At 33.7% G+C, this 22,356-nt stretch overlaps 2 protein-coding genes across 2 annotated transcripts; one reads left to right on the top strand and one right to left on the bottom strand.

The window, feature by feature from the left end:
* The first annotated feature begins 6,646 nt into the window (after positions 1–6,646).
* LOC111388612 (expansin-B3-like) lies at positions 6,647–8,882 on the top strand. The gene is made up of 4 exons (XM_023013368.1): positions 6,647–6,963; positions 7,041–7,347; positions 7,595–7,724; positions 8,368–8,882. Exons 1-4 carry the CDS (start codon positions 6,801–6,803, stop codon positions 8,560–8,562), a joined length of 795 nt encoding a protein of 264 aa, XP_022869136.1. The 5' UTR covers positions 6,647–6,800; the 3' UTR covers positions 8,563–8,882.
* Positions 8,883–16,403: 7,521 nt separating this feature from the next.
* LOC111388611 (clathrin light chain 1) lies at positions 16,404–19,462 on the bottom strand. Its single transcript, XM_023013367.1, has 3 exons — positions 19,227–19,462; positions 17,178–17,331; positions 16,404–17,094 (listed from the first exon to the last, which is right to left on the bottom strand). Exons 1-3 carry the CDS (start codon positions 19,451–19,453, stop codon positions 16,564–16,566), a joined length of 912 nt encoding a protein of 303 aa, XP_022869135.1. The 5' UTR covers positions 19,454–19,462; the 3' UTR covers positions 16,404–16,563.
* Between the last annotated feature and the right edge of the window lie 2,894 nt (positions 19,463–22,356).

Here is a 22,356-nt window from a genome sequence, read left to right on the forward strand (position 1 = left end):
AGAATCGTAGTCTTGGCCATCAAATGAAGCAAACGTGGCTTCATCCAATCCACTAGGACGTCTTATTTGTAGCTGTCCCATCATCCACTTGTCATAAATTGCACTTGAGTGTGTGGGGGAATAAGAACCCCCTTTCGAGTGTATCAGTGTACACAATCAATTATGTTGATAGGATTTGACTTAATTGAACTACTAGTTGTCCCATCAATCATTCATCAAATACTATGATCTCTTTATGAACTCACTTAGAAATTGTTGACTTTGTTTTTTGTTAGGGTGACGTGGACAATAGATGCAAGATCCACTTGCATCCATGCAAGCAAATTCATACACCTTTTGGATCGAAGACTTGGTCAGAGGAGATAACCATATATGAACATTGAAGATACTCTATGCCGCGAGACAAATGTTCAGACACCGATAGTATATTTAAAAATGATTGCACAGTAATAATCAATCACCAACAGCTCAATTAAAACAAGATGATCTAAACTCCAGCAAACAAGAGTGAAATAAACAAGAGATAAAACAAAGAATAGCTTCAAGTGGTAAGGAATTGAATTAGCTTCAAATTCTTATAAGTGTTGGTATTTAGGGTGTTAGAATTGTAGTCTTGGCCATCAAATGAAGCAAACGTGGCTTCATCCAATCCACTAGGACGTCTTATTTGTAGCTGTCCCATCATCCACTTGTAATAAATTGCACTTGAGTGTGTGGGGGAATAAGAACCCCCTTTCGAGTGTACATAATCAATTATGTTGATAGGATTTGACTTAATTGAACTACAAGTTATCCCATCAATCATTCATCAAATACTATGATCTCTTCGGGAACTGCTCTTAGTCCAAAACCTTTTGGAGAGAGGGAGTTTAGAATAGAGGGCTTCAGCAACGAAGGACTTCGACTATTGATTGGGCTTCAATCTATTAACATTGGTCAACTTTTGACTTTCCTTTTTACTCATGCTTCCACGTGGTTGCCGCGTATGTTTGGACTAGAGCCTCGGTGGTGAGACGAAACAAGAACAAAGCTTAATGACCTTAATTAGGTCATTGCATTGCCGCTCCTCTAATTTTATCTATCCTTGGGTGGTTTTATTTCATTTTTGGTTATTGAACTCTCAGTAAAATCTTAGTTCGGGCATCCAGCTTTACTTTGTCTCAATCAATTGATCGGGCTTCAATTTATATTCATCGTTAGTTTGTTAGAAAATGTTACTAAACTTACGTCATACTCCTATGTGAACTTTAAAAATTGACTTCAATATGATATCTCTTATGTTTTCAAGTAATATGTGATACCTAAACATGTCGTGGCTGTAAAATTTAAAAATAAATCATAATTAAAAATTTGCGGTAGTTCATTTAATAAAGCATACTCTAAGTTGCATTCGTCCCCAAATTTCATGATTTTGCTATCGCTACATAATTATATGCCATAATTACCAAGTGACAGGGGCCAACAGAGGATTGCGATAAATTAAACTTGCGTGACTTAATTTACATTTCATTGGAAGTTCATTGACGAAAAATGAAATTAACCGATTTTGCTAATGGAATGTATCTTCCAAGTTGAATATAAATTATGAGATTTGTATTAGAGGAGTGTATCTTCTAATGACCTTAATTAGGTCATTGCATTGCCGCTCCTCTAATTTTATCTATCCTTGGGTGGTTTTATTTCATTTTTGGTTATTGAACTCTCAGTAAAATCTTAGTTCGGGCATCCAGCTTTACTTTGTCTCAATCAATTGATCGGGCTTCAATTTATATTCATCGTTAGTTTGTTAGAAAATGTTACTAAACTTACGTCATACTCCTATGTGAACTTTAAAAATTGACTTCAATATGATATCTCTTATGTTTTCAAGTAATATGTGATACCTAAACATGTCGTGGCTGTAAAATTTAAAAATAAATCATAATTAAAAATTTGCGGTAGTTCATTTAATAAAGCATACTCTTAGTTGCATTCGTCCCCAAATTTCATGATTTTGCTATCGCTACATAATTATATGGCATAATTACCAAGTGACAGGGGCCAACAGAGGATTGAGGCGTTAAGTTAGTAAAGGGGCTAACAAAGTTGCTGATTTTAATATAAATAGACGTTCAGTTATTTTATTGCGATAAATTAAACTTGTGTGACTTAACTGACATTTCACTGGAAGTTCATTGACCAAAAATGAAATAAACCGATTTTGCTAATGGAATGCATCTTCCAAGTTGAATATAAATTATGAGATTTGTATTCAAGGAGTGTATCTTTAGAGTTGAGATGAGTTTTTCTCATTTGACTATCTCCTCACTATACTTTTATATATTATTAGATTAATCTTAGCCCCTGTTTGGTCCTCATCCTTTCCAAATTTTAATGTTGGAATAGTATTTTTTTGGAAAAATGTATGGTTGAAAAAGAATAAAAAAAAATTTATTTGCGTGTAATATTATTTTATGGAAGATTATGTAATCGAAAATAAGAGAGAAAAAGAATTAGAAGAAGAATGAAAGCCAAACGGGGGCTTAATTAGTAAATGAGAAGACGACATAATAAATTACTAATAACATTACTTTTTAGACATTTTATTTGTTAACGAAAGTTGATGAAAATCATAACGAGAACAAAGAATTTCAACTCATTCCTTCGTATCTTCACATACTTGCTTAGATACAAAGCTTGGTTAAGTCCCATTATTTATGACTATGAATTTGATGTATTCGTGAAATGGTCCACTTATTATTTATATATTGAGTTTATGGTCCACAAACTCATCAAGTTTGGTACTTGAATTTATTTCTTTTAGAAATGCAACAAATCCCATCATAAAGATCTATTACTTGTCTTTTACGAATGTAAATTGAACTAAACCAAATAATTGAATAATAAATTGAGGAGTCGCCCATTTGATTCCATAAATTATACTATTAGTGTGTGGTGACCTAAAATTTAAGGAGTCAATATGGACATTGAAATGCCTGTTTGGTCCTCATCCTTTCCAAATTTTAATGTTGGAATAGTATTTTTTTGGAAAAATGTATGGTTGAAAAAGAATAAAAAACATTTATTTGCGTATAATATTATTTTATGGAAGATTATGTAATTGAAAATAAGAGAGAAAAAGAATGAGAAGAAGAATGAAAGCCAAACGGGGGCTTAATTAGTAAATGAGAAGACGACATAATAAATTACTAATAACATTACTTTTTAGACATTTTATTTGTTAACGAAAGTTGATGAAAATCATAACGAGAACAAAGAATTTCAACTCATTCCTTCGTATCTTCACATACTCGCTTAGATACAAAGCTTGGTTAAGTCCCATTATTTATGACTATGAATTTGATGTATTCGTGAAATGGTTCACTTATTATTTATATATTGAGTTTATGGTCCACAAACTCATCAAGTTTGGTACTTGAATTTATTTCTTTTAGAAATGCAACAAATCCCATCATAAAGATCTATTACTTGTCTTTTACGAATGTAAATTGATCTAAACCAAATAATTGAATAAGAAATTGAGGAGTCGCCCATTTGATTCCATAAATTATACTATTAGTGTGTGGTGGCCTAAAATTTAAGGAGTCAATATGGACATTGAAATTGCACGTCTCACGTCTTTTATGTGAGTTCGAGCAAGAACAGGATAATATTAATTTGGAGGCCAGGTTTTCATTTTCTAAGATCGAGATCCATAATTAAACCACGTGAAAAGTTGAAGAGTCCATTTTCTAATTTTTTTTTTTTTTTTTTTTTTTTTCTGGGTAACTTATTTTGTATAGTATAAGTACCTTAATCTAGAGTGCAGATTTTTTTCCCTTTTTTTTGTGTGTGTGTGTGTTTTCAATTTCCAGGCATCGGACGAGCATTTGTAGTTGGGGGGGGGGGGGGGGGGGGGGGTTGGATTTGTGGTCACGATCTCCAAATATTTTGAAAATATTATATATGGATTTCTAAAAAGATGTTTTTAGTCTTTATGTCTCAAGTCTTTCAATTTCGATACAAGATGAACGTCAATATTACTATTTACATTAAGTTATAGGATCAATTAATACAAATAGTTACAAATCATTTATGGTGTGTTTGATTACATTTATTTTCCATGGAAAATATCAATTTTCCACCCAAATTCCTACTTTGAGTGTTTGATTGCTATTTTTTTTTTCATGGAAAACATTTTCTAACTTTTGAAAATATGTCTAATTTTCCTTATTTTTAAGGAAAATATTTTCTTTGGGTAGAGGTGGTTTTTATTTTCCACAAAAGATGGAAAACATTTTCTTTTCTAGGTAATATTTTTCATGTCAATCAAACACACTCTTAATATAACCTATGATATGTAGACACTTATACTTGTGTTGGATAACATTATTCGCACACTACTTTCATTTCATAAAGATAAACTTGCTTTCATTTTCACATAAAATAAGAAAATGTAATTAATGTAGTTGGAAATATATATATTTTGCTTACATTTTTCCTAATGTAAGCGTAAATTAAATAATGATCACTCATGTTCTTCCTGTTCACGGTGGGAAGTTTTATTTTACCTGCTTTGGAGAGAACCATAAGTAAGGTTCTCTTGCCAAATTAACATTGTGTAGTGCTCACTATGGATAATAGAGCAATTTCGAAATAATGGTTTAAATATGAAAAATTCATAATTGTTGATAACAAAGCACATAAATAGGGGTTTATAAAAAAATTTAAAAATCAACTATACTGTTAACAAGAAAAGTGCCGTATAATTTGGGACATATGGAAAATGAAAAGCAAATCTATTTTTATGATGGAGTGAATAATAAATAGCGAGGAAACAATACGTCATAGGTACATTTAATATAGAATGGATACACCATATATCAACTCCAACCAATTACTTGAAGTCAGTAATGTTCGTCTTTGAATCACAAATTTTCCAACAGAAGATGAGTGAATTTATGTACCAAAATAAATTATTTATTTGAATTATGTTTTAAAGAAAAAAGAATAGAAATTGCATATATGTGTATTTTTAAATTAATCATTATGCATGTGTGTGAGAGAGAGATGCCATTAAAACGGAGTTTTGCTACACGTACATTCCCTCTCACAAGAGAAGGGTCCATGCATTTTTTTTATTGGATGTGGGTCTCGGCTCTTGTGAGGGGAGTGTACACCGAATTGTACAAATAGCATTATTTATTAAAAAGAGTTGGTGGACGTTCCGTAGTAGTGTCATTGTCAACGTTTTAACATTTCCGTTCACATTTGTTAGGGGTTAATGGAAGAACACCAATTCGACAGCGTTAATCACTCAGTCAAAAATAGATTACTATTTACGAAGAAAGAAAATACGTGGTCAATGAAATCCCCCTACATTTTCACACTTCAATCTAAGGTAACTCAAGTTTTAGAAAATGTTTAATTTGTCGAGACTTGGTCATTAAAATTTAATTATAATTCAATTAGATTGTTGGATTTTAATTTAGTGGGTGTTTGTGCATCATTTTTTGTGAATAATGTATTATGGAAGGGAAGTTCTACATATACATAATTGTTTATACAATGATGTCAATAATTACACGTAACATTGGATCCAAACTTTAATTCAAATCTCACATTTGCACATCAACAACCAAATGATTGCCACATCATATTATGAACATCATTATGTGCAATAATTAGGTACAAGTAGAATTTTTCATTATGGAATAGTGATTGATGTTGAAATGTGTGGTTAAAAAAAAGAAATTTTTTTGATTTACGTATAATATTATTTTAATGAAAAATGTGTGATTGAAAATGAGTACTGTAGAAAAAATAATAATGTTGTATAATAATAGATAAACAAAGCCTTAGTTTGAAATTACATTAATCCCTCATTAGTCATATTCTAAATAGATAAAAATTATTTATTAGTAGTTATACTACAGTAAATCTTTCACGTAATTGGCGTGACACGTCAATTTATTCAAAGGCATTGTCATAAATTCTAGTTTAATTATTTTTCACCTTTAGAATACTGCATAACGAATACGTGAAAAATAGATTAGCTTGCCATGGGCTCGCAAGCTTGCATGACCATGCCCAAGTCGAGCTTGAGATTGCTCAAGCTCGATCAAGTTAGTTCATTGGGTCTGGCTTGCAAGCTGGCTACTTCTTTATATCATTGAAAAGCAAGAAAATAAAAAATCAAAATCTCAAATTAAACAAAAATGGCTCACGAGTGGCTTGCCTTAGCCTAGTATGACATGCGATCATAGGTTGAGCCGGACTCTCCTTTTGAGAACCGAGTCGCTCAAAGCGTTGTTATCTCTCCCCAAAGTGCTTAGTTTTTAAAATATTCATACACAATAAATCTTATAAACGAATTGAAAAACAAGAAACTGTTGTCCTTTCGTCTCCAAATCCAATAAAACAAAAATAATTAACGGTAGAATGATCTAATTCCTTGTAATGACTAAACTACCCTTGTGCTTTGACTATAATCAAACACGTGGATACCGTCATGCGGATTTAACGCCTTAACTGTCGGTGGGCCCATTCAAAAAGTGGTGGCACTATCGTGATTAATTTAATCACAGTGGGCATATAAAGTTGAATATTTTATACAATGACAAATCGGTCCCTATTGCACATGCCAACTTTGTGCAACCTTATATTTCCACACAACACTACAAAATCAACTGCAGAGTTTCAGTACATCAAGACCTAATTAAACTGTCGGCAGACCTCCAGTTATACTTCTCGACCTCGGTTCCTTCGCCTCCTTGAAACTGTGGTGGAGTGGTAGCGCCGATCTACATTCCACTTACATTATGGAGGGTCGCCGCCATTTAGCCCATTTCTTGGTGCCTGTCATGCTAGTGTTGTTTCGTAGCTTGGTGGCCAACGGTGGGCCTCTCCGGGAAGTTGCTGACCTACATTGGTATCCCGCCACGGCCACTTGGTACGGAAGCCCGGAAGGCGACGGCAGTGACGGTATAACATGCTCCCACACCATGCTCCGTTCATAATTTTGTTTCTAACATTTTTACTAATTTTCTGTTCTGGTGAAGGTGGGGCGTGTGGTTACGGGTCACTGGTGGACGTGAAGCCATTCAGGGCTCGAGTTGGGGCAGTGAGCCCGGTATTATTTAAAAACGGGGAAGGGTGCGGGGCGTGCTATAAAGTGAGGTGCTTGGACAAGTCAATATGCTCTCGAAGGGCCGTGACAGTCATTATAACGGACGAGTGCCCCGGTGGTTACTGCTCCAACGGCCGCACCCACTTCGATCTTAGCGGTGCCGCCTTCGGCCGAATGGCCATCGCCGGTGCTGGTGGCGGGTTGCGCAACCGTGGCGAAATTTCCGTAATCTACCGGCGGTAAGTTGTACTAGACTAGAGTACAGTGACTTATAACGGTCATGTTCTGTTTTGTCATTTTAATGTGGTCAAAATCTAATGACATCTCAACAGACAATTGAGCTCAGATATTATAAACAAACTATATTCTGTGGCCACGTATTAGGAGACAAACGTTAGATATAAAATGATTTTTTTTTTAATAATTATAAAGAAAGAAAAAATTAATTTGGGTACAAATTTTAGTAATTTTGTTGTAAATTTGCAGGACAACATGCAAGTATCCTGGGAAAAACATTGCCTTTCACGTCAATGAAGGTTCAACTGATTATTGGCTCTCACTTTTAGTAGAATTCGAAGATGGAGATGGTGACGTTGGATCGATGCATATAAGACAGGTAAACACATCTTCTCATAATTCGACGCGCTTAACATATCTATTCCGATCCATAATTAGAGGAATGTGATGTAAAAAATTGGGCGGCCCCACCTCATGTGAGGGTGTGAACACCCCTGTATACAAAAATTTCGTACTTCTAACAAAACCCGCCCGTCCCATGTGAGGGTCTAAACACCCCTATGTACAAAAAATACATATGTGGACACCCTTATTTACAAAAATTATGTACAAATAGATTTTTCCTAAAAAATTCACTACAGGACTTAAACAAAAGATATTTCATTCGATGTGATTTATAGTCAAAGAAGCTTCACTTTTACAATTATCTAAAGGGAAGCTCTTAAAGTCATGGAATATACATACACAATTTCAGATGTTTAGGAAGATAAACTAAAGTTTATGACTTTAAATTCACATGCCCGACAGACACGAAACTTTGTCAAAAGAAACTCAATTGCTTGCTTTAATACAGATCCCAATTGGAAAACCTTTTGTTAATTCGTGCCCATGCATTTTACTTTCTCTAGTGGACAATGTGTTCCAACACACCTTCTACTTTTGAAATGGGATTTCTCATTTCTACTATGAAGTACCATTTCCCCCGTTAACGGTTAACCTTTTGTCTGCCTCGAATAATGCAGGCAAATTCGAATGAATGGCTTGAGATGACACATTTATGGGGTGCAAATTGGTGCATTATTGGGGGACCCTTAAGAGGACCATTTTCTGTAAAGTTAACAACACTATCAACAGGAAGAAGTCTATCTGCACGGGATATTATTCCAGGAAATTGGTCTCCGAAAGCTACTTACACATCCCGCCTCAACTTCTACTAAAGAAACGACGCAAAAGAGGCATCGAATGGTGTTTCTTTTTGTTATGTTGGGATCCCTTTTTTTCCTGCTTTCTGTAGTGTGTGAGTCAGTAAGTGGATGTGAGAGTTAATTATCGATTTAAATGTAAAGTCATTGTGTTGTGTTATGCTATGTTATGTCGCCCTCCCCAAAGGGTGAGAGTGCGATTTTAAGTGTGGTGTGTAATTTATTTACATTGTTGGGTAGTTAGCCCTTTGATTGGACCAAATAGATATGGTTGTAATGTTGTTTGCTGATGTGGGGCCTTGTTTTATAATAAGATTTTCGTATTATTCCCGATATTTTTGCTCAATTTTGAATTATTTTTCTTGTAAGAGTTTGGTCGTGTCATTACAATAAATTATCTCTCAAACTAGTCTAATCTTGCCAGTTTTACATGTGACTGCAACTTTATTTATTTCATGTGTGTGCTTTATTAATTTAGGCAAAATTCCATTTTGGATTCCATTGGAAAGAGAATAAAGCAATAATATAAAGAGAGAAATCAGAAGATCATAAAGAGATGATTCCATCAAGTACAACAGCAAATCAAGACTCTTGACAGAGTAGGTAGTCCATCTAACTTCTTTCAAAGGTTCCCTTCAAAAGGAGTAATTCAAACTTCAAAGTTTGCCCAAGAGTTTTCAAGGGATTTGTGTTTTCACAAACGTGTCGGATACAAAAATGCGACTTTTAAAATATTTTACACACTAATACTAATCAAGAAATCAGTTAGATGGACAATTTGTCGAAGTAACAAATTAAGAATGCAGGCCTACTGTTTGTATGTAGATTTTGTATGCGGAGAGAATATGTGGATTGCAGGGTCAAATTACATCATTTTCATCACAAACAAACTCGGGTATTTAAGTGGTACACAATCGCTCATCGAGATCGAAATGTGTCTATCATCTCCCAAATTTGGTGGGTATGCCATTCACAAAACCAAATTGATCCTTCATGTTGTAAGTGCTATCTTACTTATGTGTCGTCCAACCAAGGTGATTGAACGTCATCCACTCAAGAGGGAGTCATTCTCGCCTTCTAGGCTCAACCTTGATCACATTTCATATTGGTTGAAAGGCTCGACGAGCTCGACCATCTTTCCTATTGGATGAGCCTTGTAGGCTTGCTCGGCCAATTTTTTAACTTGTCGTGCCCAATCTTACCGAAGGCAAGCCCGTTCACTATGTGCAAAGTAACCCTCCAAGAGACTGTAACAAGTTTGGAACCACACTCAGACACTAGTTTTGTTCATCGATCCAAAGATCTCACAAAATCAACTCTTAATCACCAAAAGAAAAAAGGGACTAAACTGCCGAACCAAGGCCAAAACAACCGGCCAAAGTTACTGTAGCGTAAAGAGTTTCACAGGATCCTTCTAATTACAATGATCTCATGAAAAAACACAAAGATCAAAACCAAAAAGAAGAAGACGAAGTATTCTCTCGAAGAGAACAGAGAGAGTAAAACTCAAGAAGGCAGAAAGTCTCCCAAAACTGTGTGCTCCAATAAACTGATCCCTCATAAACCGCCTCCAAAAAATCAGATTTCATATCAACCATTGATCTGTAATGGACGGTCAGGATGAAGGCTAAAGAAGCACAACTCGAGTGAAGCTCCATGGGCCAATTGGGGGTTGCCACTTGGGTCATCCACATCCAAAAGACCCTTTTGCCCTTAATGAAAGTGTTAACTAATTTGAGAAACAGGTTTTTACAACTATGTTGCGGTTTTTTCATCATGTTCTTTTTCATATAAAGTATTTAAAAAATATTAGACATGGAATAACACTTGAGAAATATCTCAAATATCTTGTTTCTTTAATAATTTTAGGTTTAGTTTACTCCAACATACAAACACGTTGAAATGATTTCTTTTTATATTAATTACAGATTCTTGATCATAGTTGTCTTGCAGCATTTGAATGAACCCTACCGCTCCTTATGGCTATTTTCCTCTTCCCAAAATTAAGCAGCATTTGTTGACTTCAACAAAAGTAAGAAAACTTAAAAGGAAAAAGTTACTAAAGTAGCATTTACACACATTCATACTCCTAATTGATATACGTTGTCCTTGTTTAATTGTTCATCCACAAATTTTTTATACCTTAGTATACAGAGTCTTTGTAGATAATATAACTTTTAGTATAATGTGTAAACATCTTCTCACCAGGCTTACGTACCAAGGTGTAAAAGATTATCAGGGACAATCAAGTGAAGACGATATATCTATACTCATAAAATTAGGCACAAACAATTATACGTTCTTTTTCTTGCATTATAATATTGAGGGGATGTTCTATGGGCCAAATCTGACTGAAGATAAAAATGAACAAACTGCAGTTAACTTGATGCCTCACATGGGAAAGAACACTCTCTTACCATCTTCTCACTTGCTAATAAGGATTTGTGTAACAAGTGGGGACATAAGATCTCATCTTGTAGCATACTTATGTTAGCCTCTTCTCATTTGCTAACAAGGTTTATGGATCGACAAGTAAGAAATTTACTAGGAGATCAGTTAAGTGAAGATAGTAGATCTCGACTCATAATAGGACAACAAGATTATATGTTCTTTTTCTTACATACATTATAACTTTGTGGGGATATTATATGGGCAAAGTCTGACACAAGATATGAATGCACAAACTGCAGTTCAGTTGATGGCTCACATGGGAAAGAACAAGTGGTTTGAAAACGGAGCAACGTTCAGAATTTTGTAATTAAGAAGAAAATACTGATGAAGACCACATGTGGAAACTGACCCACAATATCTTGGATATTTTGATTCTTCCATGTGAAAGCTGTTGTCCAATTCTTCCCTCACATGGTCCTTGTCCAAAATCCTCCCAAATTTGGAGGATTCAAGCCCTCCAGTGTACTCGTCTATCATGCCATTTGTTGCTGGGGCTCTCCATTTTAGAGAAAGTATTCGAGTTTAATACACATGGGAAAGATAAGGATATGAAATCCTTCGAGAGATCATTTATGTTGTTTTTATTATTTTAATACTGTATTTAAAATCATTAGTGCATTTGTATTTACAATTCTACATTCATATCAATTTGCAATTTAATTTCTTAACTACAAGTATAAAAAATGTAAGAAATTTTAATTTTTAAAACATACCCACTTATAATTTATGCAGCCATATTCAATTTCTCTATCTTAATCATTAATAAAAGTGGAGCTCAATGATAATCTTTTAAATCAATTCTTGTACTGAAAGCATTGCTTCTCTAGGACATGCAACTATAACTTTCTTCGGTGTAATTTCTTAACATACATATGGTTCAATCGTCAAAGATATGTTTAAATCATATTACCGTACAGTCTTCTAGTACTAAACATTAAAAAGTCATTTTCACCCTCAAAATATGTTGGGGTATTGTGTGTGAGATTGCAAATTATAATTGCAACTAAAGCAAACAATAAATCAATGTAAAACTTACTTGAAATGAAAACAAAAGTTACAGAAAATGAAGAACAAAATGAAGAATGTAAAATTGAGGCAAGTGTTCAGAACTTTGTCTTTAAGACGAATTTGTTTCGTAACGATGCTTATGAAGTCTTGAAAATCATCTCCCAAGTTCCTCCTTACAATAGAAGCACTTCAGACTTCTAAGAAATGGCAAACTCAAAATAGAATTTTCTCTCTACTATTTTGATGTTTTTGATGCAAGAAAAAAACTTTGATGAGCATTTAGATGCAAAGTAATCAATGAATATGATATGAAATTTTAGACCACCAAGGATATCCAATTTATAGAGGTTTATGGATAGTGGCCGAAGAGATGCGTTGCAAAACTCAACATGTTTCATTAAGGAACGCAGTCCTCAGCTGCCCGATTGGGCCTCGAACATTCAATAGCAACTACGCGGCCACTCGAACGATGATCTTATATAGCCAAATTTTCCTTTCCTTCCTCCTATTTTTGAACAATAATTTCCCACTCATCTGGAGTTAGTTTTGAGATTCCTAATTTATGATGATTATCTACTCGACAAATAGAACGAGTTAGTCTATTCACTTACGTAATTTGATTATCAGAACCTATCCGAATATTTGGCCAAAGTTGATACAAAATAAGCTTTTATTAACTTTGCTTAACCAAATTTCAACAATCTTTTACATGAATGAAAATTACCAGATATGCAAATCCTAATGTAGACTAGTAGAAACAAGTGGAAAGACATCGTATCAGGAGAGGTAGTTTCTGGCTTTGGACCTGTCTTAGTGAAATACTATTGGATTTACTTGGCTAATTTGTGAACACGCTTTCCCCACAATTGTAATAATTACATTTGAATTATTTATCTCTTGTTGCTAACTCTATTTGGTGCATCACCCGAGAGCTTTATCTCATTGTTGATCCTTGAATTGAATTCCATTAGATTGACTTTTGCTTGTTCAATTTGAACACTAGATTTTCTTTCAGTCTTCTTCTATCTTTAGCTGAACAATGAGTTCTTCCAAATCCATCTCCTTACACTTGTGCTTAAGACAATTTTTGAAATCTCGCCATAAGGGAGGGAGTTTCTCGATGATAGTAACAACTCGGAATGATTAACTCAATTTATATTCCCGACATGTATGACATGTAAAAGAACCACTAGTTCTTGGACTTGACTGATGACAGTCTTGCAGTCTATATCTTGTAATCAAAGAACTTTTTTAGAATGAATTTCTTCATGCTAGCATCTTCTGTTTTGTATTTTTTTTCTCTAAAGATTCCCAAAATTCCTTTACAGACTACATAGTACTATACACTCAGGATAGCATGTTATCCAATCCATTTAGGATATAATTTTTGCAATAAAAGTTCTAGTGCGTCCATGCATCAAATGCTATAATTGACTAGCGATTATTCTCTACTTCTTTTATGTGTGAAAATTTGGTAAAGAACCATGCTGAATTAAAGATAGTGAGATAGGCTATCTATTGTTGCCATTTCTTAAAATCTACTCCGTTGAATTTTTTTAGATTTTTCTCCATGTAGAGTTGGAGTAGTTTGAAGAGATATAACCATTGGCAGAACCACTTAGTTGTAGCATTTGTTGTTTGACTAAAATTAGCCCCACAGTATCCATTTTTGTTATGAAAAACAGAAGTTCAACACAATTAATAGAAGAAAGCAACAACATTTTGTTTATTCGAAGGGATGAATAGAATCAAAATATAACAAGTAAAACTACAAAAATTTCGTCTTAAACTTGTAAGGGTATTGTGTGTGTGTGTGTGTGTTTGCAAATTACAATTGAAACTAAAACATAAAATAAATCAAATTAAAAAAAAAAGCATAAAATAAATCAAATTAAAATTTGCTTGGAATGAAAACAAAAGTTACATAAAATGAAGAACAAAAATGAAGAATGCAGTCAAGTGTTCAACGCTTTGTCTTTAAGACGAATTTGCCTCACAATGGTGCTTATAAAGTCATGACAATCGTCTCCCAATATACAATAGTTTCTCATCGTAGTTGAAGTACTTTATGTTGGGTTGTGCGCTCATATAGTATAATTTTGCTGATATAAAAATAACAATATTTTTTATAAAATTATGTTTACTTTATTGCATTTATTTATTATTGAGCATGCGAAATTAAAGTGCCTATAATCACTTGTGATAATATGAGTTGGGTACTTGCGTTGAGAAGTACAATGTGACACAACTTGTATTTTGATCATAAATAATTTGTTCACAACCAATATATAAGGGTTGGCACCTTGTACTGGAAGGTTATAGTGTTGATCGATTCATTATTCAGGTTTGTGATTTGTCCTTATCACAGAAATAGTTAAAGGTAATACTAGTACACTTGAAGTGTATAGAACGGATCACGTGTCGAATTTAATTCTATAGCATGACCATGCTGAAAATTAAATTTCATTTAACCGCTGTGTATTTCATCTGAATCCCTTGACAGAATTATGTATATATTTTTGCGATTTTAATTGTTATTTGATTCATCAATGAGTGAGATCAATTAGATTGGTCAAATATCTCGATGAGTTGGAAACTTGAGAATGAACGGAGTAGAGAACATGAATTCATATCAGGAACCGTCGTCCTGAAAATGGATAGAGTGACTACTTGAGTATTTTCTGTTGAACGGTTAAAATCTGAGCTCAGTGTTTAGCGATGAATAAACTTCGACTTCTGTGATTTGTTCACAAGACCGTTGAAGAAAATGAAACTTAAGTTAGTAAGAATAATTAGAGGGGCAAAAGAGTCATTTATGCTCATACCTAATTATCGGATCTCGGACAAAGATAAAATACATATACAATAGGTCAGAGGAAAGTATTACAGATTTATTGACTTCTGTGATCTTATATATTCCAAGGGTTCAGTCTTTTGCTTTTAGTGAAAAAAGCAAGGACTAATAATTAGATTGGGTGGTCTAGGGTCGACTATACATGATCTAATTGTTGGAACTTGGAAAATATATATTCGATCAGGTCCCTGTGGTAGCTCCATAAAGTATTAGAACTTAATTATGATAATTATAATAGTTTTGGGCTTAATTGTAATTACAATAAAGTTTTGTACTTGGTTGTAATTACTATGAAAGTTATAAATTTGATTGTAATTGTAATTGAAGTTCAAGGACTACACATGCAATTATATGTAAACTAATTAGAATTGAACTTAAATTAGAACTCCTACTTGAGTTTTAATTAGAACTCTTGTTTGAATGTGAAATTATAATTGTATTAGAATTCTATCATATTTTTCTCTTTAAATAGAGACTAGATGAATAAAAAAATACTACAACATTCATAATTCCATAAGATTCAAATTTGTAGAGAGAAAAAGAGAGAGAAAATATATTATTTTCTTGTTGTCAAAGATTCAAGAATTAGTTTCCAGATTAATTGAAAGAATGTGCCTACACGGCGATGTAGTCTTTTCGTTAAAAAATACCATAGAAGGCTTGAACGTTTGAAGCACCAAGATTCTTGCAATTAAAGAAGACGGAAGTTNTGTAGTCTTTTCGTTAAAAAATACCATAGAAGGCTTGAACGTTTGAAGCACCAAGATTCTTGCAATTAAAGAAGACGGAAGTTCGCGGATCAGAGTTAATTCAAGGTTGATCATTTAATTTACGTAAAAGATTCGAATCCTTTAATTTTGTTATGACATACACGTAAATATCTAGACGATCTTGCTTATTGAATTAAAGAAAATTTTAATTTTTGATTAATTCCGCTTCCGCATTCCAACACTTCAAACTTCAAGAAAATGGCGAACTCGAAATAAAAATATGCTATTTTGATGTTTTTGATGTAAGAAAAACAACTTTCATGGAGTGTTTTGATGCAAAGCAATCAATGAATATGATATGGAATTTAAGATCACCAAGGGTGTCCAATTGATAAAGGTTGAGAGATTATGCCCAGATAGACACGCCCCCAAAATTCAATATGTTTCATAAAGGGATGATCTTAAATAGCCAAATTTCCATTTTTTTACTCCTATCTTTGGCAATAGTTTCTCATTTATCTAGAATTGATTTTGAAATTTCAAAGATTTTTGATTATCTACTTGACGAGTAAAACAAGTTAGCCTGTGAACTCGTGTGATCTAACTATCAGAACCTATTCAAGTATTTGGCCGAAGTTGATACAAAATCAACTTTTATTAACTTGACCAAATTCCAACAAAATATACAGAATAAATATGTAAAAGTGAAAGCCGCAGTTAAAGAATTTGGAGCATCCATCATATTAGAAACCAAAATTTCTGGCGCTGTATGATTGTGTCCATAGAATGAGCCAACAATTAAATGTAATTGACAAGAACCACAATAAGTGTAATGTAAAAAGAAAGTAGTTAGAACAGAGCTCAGTGCATTCTCTTCCGCAGAGAATAGGCATCAAAGAGAGCTTCTTTTATTCCTTTGCTAGTGGTAAGATAACTAAATTAAGGATGAAGAAAACAAATAAAAGGAATAAATAAACGAAGACCAGGTACCCATCAAGCGATAGAGGCAGCCTCCATCTCGGCTTCTTTATTATCATTGGTAGCAGAAGATGCATCTGGCGTGGGTGTTTTAGGAGTACTACTTTTTGTTGCATCTTTAGCAGGTGAACCGGGCTTGTCTAAGGCGGTAGCCAAAGAAGCTGCTGGAGTAGCATCTGTTACATCCTTCAGTTCGTTTGGCGTTCCAACTTTCTCATTCTTGGCATCCTTCAGATCCTTCATGTCCTTCGCATCCTTCCCTCCCTTAGCATCTTTGCCATCTATCTCAGGTTTGGGTGGGGGTGGTAACATATGGGGTGGAGGTGTCTGCTTCAACTTCAGAAGCATTTGACGCATTCTCGTGAGATCAGTGGGTTTCCCAGGCTTTGGCCCTTGAATAACCAAAACAGAAGGTTTCTTTTCCTCTTCCCTTTTCCCTCTTCTCTTCTCAAAATTGGGAACTTCACGAGGAATGATCTCCGCTATTGCTTTCCAATATTGTTGGTCAGCTTCCTTGTGGAACTTCTCTTGATTTTTAAGGTAAAGCTGCACAAAACAAATATCCAGCCGTTAATAAAAGTTTGCTTAAACTTTAAATAGACGACATGAAGTTGGATGCTTGATCTTACTTTCTCTCTTTCCCTATTCTGAGCCTTGTTAGTCTCACAATTCTGTTTCCGCTTTGCATGGAACTGTTGCTTGTACTCCTCAGCTTCAGCAATAATCTGATTCCTCATCTCTTTCTCCTTCTTCTCTTTCTCCTCAAGATAAATGGCATTTTGACTACGCCAACAAAAACAAAAGAAGTCTTAAGATCATAAATAGAATATCCATAACTTTTTATGCAATGGTTTAGTAAGATTCTACATTGAGTGGTTACTAGACCAAATACGAATTTAGAAAATTATATATGTTTACTGATGAAGAACTATGTTCTCAAAGCCCTTTGTTCAGCAGAATAGTCTCTGTTGATCTAACACGTAATCAAAAAGTAGATAAAGAAATATTGCAATTCCGCACGACTGTTTACAAATCTTAATGTGTTCAGATTGAAAGCGAGTTGGGTGAAAAAACAGATCTCCAGCTATTTTATTCTGATAATGAAACTGTTCTGAATATGACAAAGCATAAAATTAATTTGACCACTGAATAAATGTTTCTAAGAAAAGCAATGAATCCATAAATAAAAACCGATGAAAAGGCAAAATGTAAGAGCAAGAAAAATGACAGGTTTCAGAAACTTGAAACTAAGCTCTCATATTTTGGGAGCAGCACAAGCATCCATACATTGATACACAAAGCATAAAAGCCAATAGAAATTCCAGAATGCAGCATAAACCATAGCCGGCAATAGAAACCCTTCAGGGTCAACAATACAGGTATTGAGCTTGGTTAACCATTTCTATCAAAAACTTTAAATCCACCGCACTATCCACGCTACATGCCTTCTAAAATATAACGGACAGAAGAACATTTAGTTTGAGTACTTTCTACGTAAAATCCGTTTAGCATCACATGAGGTGAAGAGAACAAAGCTAATTGTTCTCTGAATGTAAGACTAAACCCAACATTTAGTTCCATTTTCACCAAATAAAAACCTGTAAATTTGACTATAATAATATGTTCGATCAAACGATCGTTCTGCGACCCATTGGAACTAGGATTCAGGCTACCAAAAGTATATATACTACTAGCTTTCCATCACAAAGAAAGACTGTACATTGACCGTCCATTGTGTGATGCTGAGAAAATCTACCAGTTTATGTCAAAAGATACAAATGATATACAATTTATATCTCGTGTCAAAAATTTATGACAAGAAAAATATCAAGTTTCAACAGTTATGCACATTCACAATGTCTATCAACCATTATCATCATATTTTTATATACATTGTGTTTCATGAAACAATTCATATTTTTATGGAAACTATTCAGGAAAATTGGTTAATGTGCAAGCAATCAGTCATACAAAAAACCCAATAATGAAGCTATATATGTTAATGAAGACTAATACTATAGTATGTAACATACGTGCGTACTAATAAGTAACACCGGTTTCCTATACACTTCCTGAAAAACTAATCATTTTTCAGTTTACGTACACAGTACACTGAAAATATGCATCTCATACTATTCTCCACCTGTAACATTTTAATATGAATATTAAGACAAATAACATACTTAAGAGAGTTAGAAGAATAAATTAAGGCTATGTTTATGCCACATTTTTTTCAAAAAAATACATTCTTAAACAGTGATTTGATATCATTTCAATCACACATTTTTCAATAAGATAATTTACACGCAAATTCAAAACTTTTCTTTATTTTTTAACCCCACATTTTCCATCAACACACTATTCAAAAATACATTCTTAGGAATATAATGTGATTCAAACAAGGGCCAAGAGACATAAAGCAGCACATTTATATAGGCCTAGTTCAATAAATTTGGTTATACTGTTCAGTCCGTTCCATTTGTTGATTCATTGCTAGATCTCATGACATGCATATCTATAAAAGAAAACTAACATCGTCAAATCCAGATGGATAAAACACCATCTAGTGAGTATCGGTCAATTTTGTGATCCAAAGCAAATCAATTTCCATTCATGTTCACGCTAGATAAAAGTAAATACACATTTTGGATTGCACATAACAAACACCAAATGCTTACCGACGCCATTCACGAAATGCAGCTCCTTCCTCGCGCATCTCATTGGGATCAGGAAGCAACGGCCCATCAGGGGAGGTATCCGTGAAAAGCCCTTCATTGTCGGCTGCTGTCTCATATGGCTTCTCGTTCCCATTTGCATTACCACCAATGCCATTCTCATGGAAAGGCGAGGGAGAGTACTCGGGATTCGTGGAACCACGGAACCCATATCCCTCCGAAGACTGCATGTTATTGTTAGTGCTCANGAAAGGCGAGGGAGAGTACTCGGGATTCGTGGAACCACGGAACCCATATCCCTCCGAAGACTGCATGTTATTGTTAGTGCTCAACATGGGATCCCCGGAAAAGTCATCCATAGCCATAGGGACTGGTTGCATTGGAGGTGGAGGTGGTGGAGCTCCATCATGGATGTCGTCGTCAAAATCATGACCCATGTAGGAATCGTCGTCGGAGGGATGTGCATTTGGTTGGATCTCCTCGCCATCGGTTTTTCCTGCGTAGCCCTCATCAAATGCATCCATTTTCGACAATTCTTTCTCTGTGTTATATGTAAGTGTGTTTGATTTGATGAGATCGGGGTGATCAAATTTGGAGAAGAAAGCGGTGGATAATAGGTGCTGTCAGCTGTGTTTCAGTTTGATTTGTTTCGAGAAAATGGATACGTGACCTTATTTTCATCAATGTGCTTCAAAGAGCACCAAATAATATGGTTTTAAATTTTTAAGAATCCAATCGAACTATGGTAATGATCGCGCTGAGATTGAACCTAGCTATGGTAATGGTGATCGCATATGAAATTGAACACTTTCCCATCAAAACCTAGCTATGGAAATTGAACCAAGTTTTATTATTTGTGTTAAGTTTATCGAGAATTAAAGATAAAACGAAAAATATTTACCATAAAAGGACTTTAGCTTCAAAATTAAATCCTTTAAAGGAAAATGGAAAGATACATGAGAACAAATTAGATAATTCACAAGTAACATTAAGCGATTGAACCTTAAATGTAAGTATATATGTCCCGTTTAAGATGCCCAATAATCTAATTAACAGTTAAACACGATGACTATCACAATTTTTGATAAATAACATTATGCGGAGTTCTTTAGAATTCGAACTTTAAAATCGATGGAGCAGAAAAAGTCAAGAGATTTTTAGCCAACAACCATTATAATAAGTGGTTTTGGGGAGAATATATGGTTAAAAAATATTTAAAATTTTTTAAATTTACATGTAAATTATTTTATTGTGAAAATGTGTGATTAAAATGAATTGAAAAAAAATGTTTTTTTAATGGTTGTCAAACTCTTATGTCAAAAGAATCCTTCAAATGACCTCTCCAACCAAACCTACCGAATTTAAAAAATATATAGAAAAGGGTAAATCGGGTATTTGGACGCTAATTATATCATTAACAATGAAAATTGTATTCACACTATAATTTTTACTTCTTGCACCACATTTTAATTACATTTACGGTTCTTAATTTTTATTCATTATAGCACTTATATCCCTAATGATTTTTCTTGTCATTCTTGTCCTTAAACTCTCTATTGGTTAACAGATTTTGTATTTGACAATAATTTTATGTCCAAAAGTCTATTGAAATGACGTAAAATAACTTATTTTTTTATCATATTTTAAAAAAGAAATAAATAAAAAGTGTGAAAAATATTTTTCCCTCATTTCATAGTATGAAAATAAAATAATTTAATATAAATCATCATCAAGGATGAAATGTACTGATTAATGAAAGATTGAAAATAAGAATTCAATGAAAAAAGTTAAGGAAACAAGCAAATATTGAGAAGTTTAATTGTAATTAAAATATGGTGTACCAAATAAAAATTGTAATGACAATATAATCACCCTACTAACAATCTTGTAATTTGTTCTCCAACTAAAGATAATTTTGTATGCCAATAAAATAGAGGTTGATAAAATTATATAATTCAAGTGAAAAGGCTAAAAATGTCTTTTTAATTATTTTGTATTTTTTCTTGGGGTAATTATATTTACGCTACAATTTTTATTTTATGCACTACATTTTAATTACAATTAAGGTTCTCAATCTTTACTTAGTATAGTATTTATGTCCCTAATAATTTTTTCATGACACTCTTATCATCAAACTTTTCATGAGTTAACACATTTTTATTTGATAACAGTTCATGTCCAAAAGTCTATTAAAATAACGTACAACAACGTATTATTTTTCACTCATTTTAAAGCATGTAAACAAAATATATATAAATTATCATCCAGAACGAGATGCACTAATTAATAGGAAGATAAGAATTTGACAAAAAAAATTAAGAAAATAATTGTTATTTTTACACTTCGCATGATAAGACTCTAGAGATCCTACGTGGCAAACAAATCTGGCTCCCACACTTCATGTGAAAAATGCCAAGAGGCCATTTGGTTGAACCCCGTGAAGAGGTCGAACCAATGTGGGATACCAAACCCATTTGATTGAGTCGACTCTATTTGAAATAGTCAAATCCTTGTCGTATGGAGAGGCAACAAAATAAACTTGATAGAAGATCTTTCATCCAATTCTTGTTGTGGTTGATTTGACAACTCACTGCTATCGTTGCTCTAGCAAGCCAATCAATTTAAGTCCAAGCTCCATCTAGGTATTACGGACAATAAAATGGTATTAGCATTTAATGTTCATGATTGATTAACATATTCAACAAGAAGCCTTAGCCACACAGATAAGCCCACGTATACTTTCATCCTACAGCTAATATTCATTCTATTCTAATATAAAAGCTCACATAGTGTGCTATTCTAAAAGTAATTCAACTTTAGATTCTCAAACTATAACTTTGTGCTATCACTATTTTATCTATCACTCCACAAAATTGACCCTCTTTTTATATTGGAAGCTCGTCTAAAGTCCTCTCACACTCATATATTTATTATTTCAATCGATTTGATCGTTGAAGTGCGTGCAATCAATTCCACCACCATTGAAGGAAGTTACGCGTGACTAACGGCTTGTCCATATGTGTAGGAACTAGGCTTGCATAAACATGAAAGACATTAAGATTTGTTGGGCACATTAGTGTTACAAAATTCAAGGTCAACAACTATAATGAGCAAAGATTAAGAAGCTTAATTA

This window comes from Olea europaea, unplaced genomic scaffold (genome assembly GCF_002742605.1).
Source record: "Olea europaea var. sylvestris unplaced genomic scaffold, O_europaea_v1 scaffold510, whole genome shotgun sequence".
Lineage (NCBI taxonomy): Eukaryota > Viridiplantae > Streptophyta > Magnoliopsida > Lamiales > Oleaceae > Olea > Olea europaea.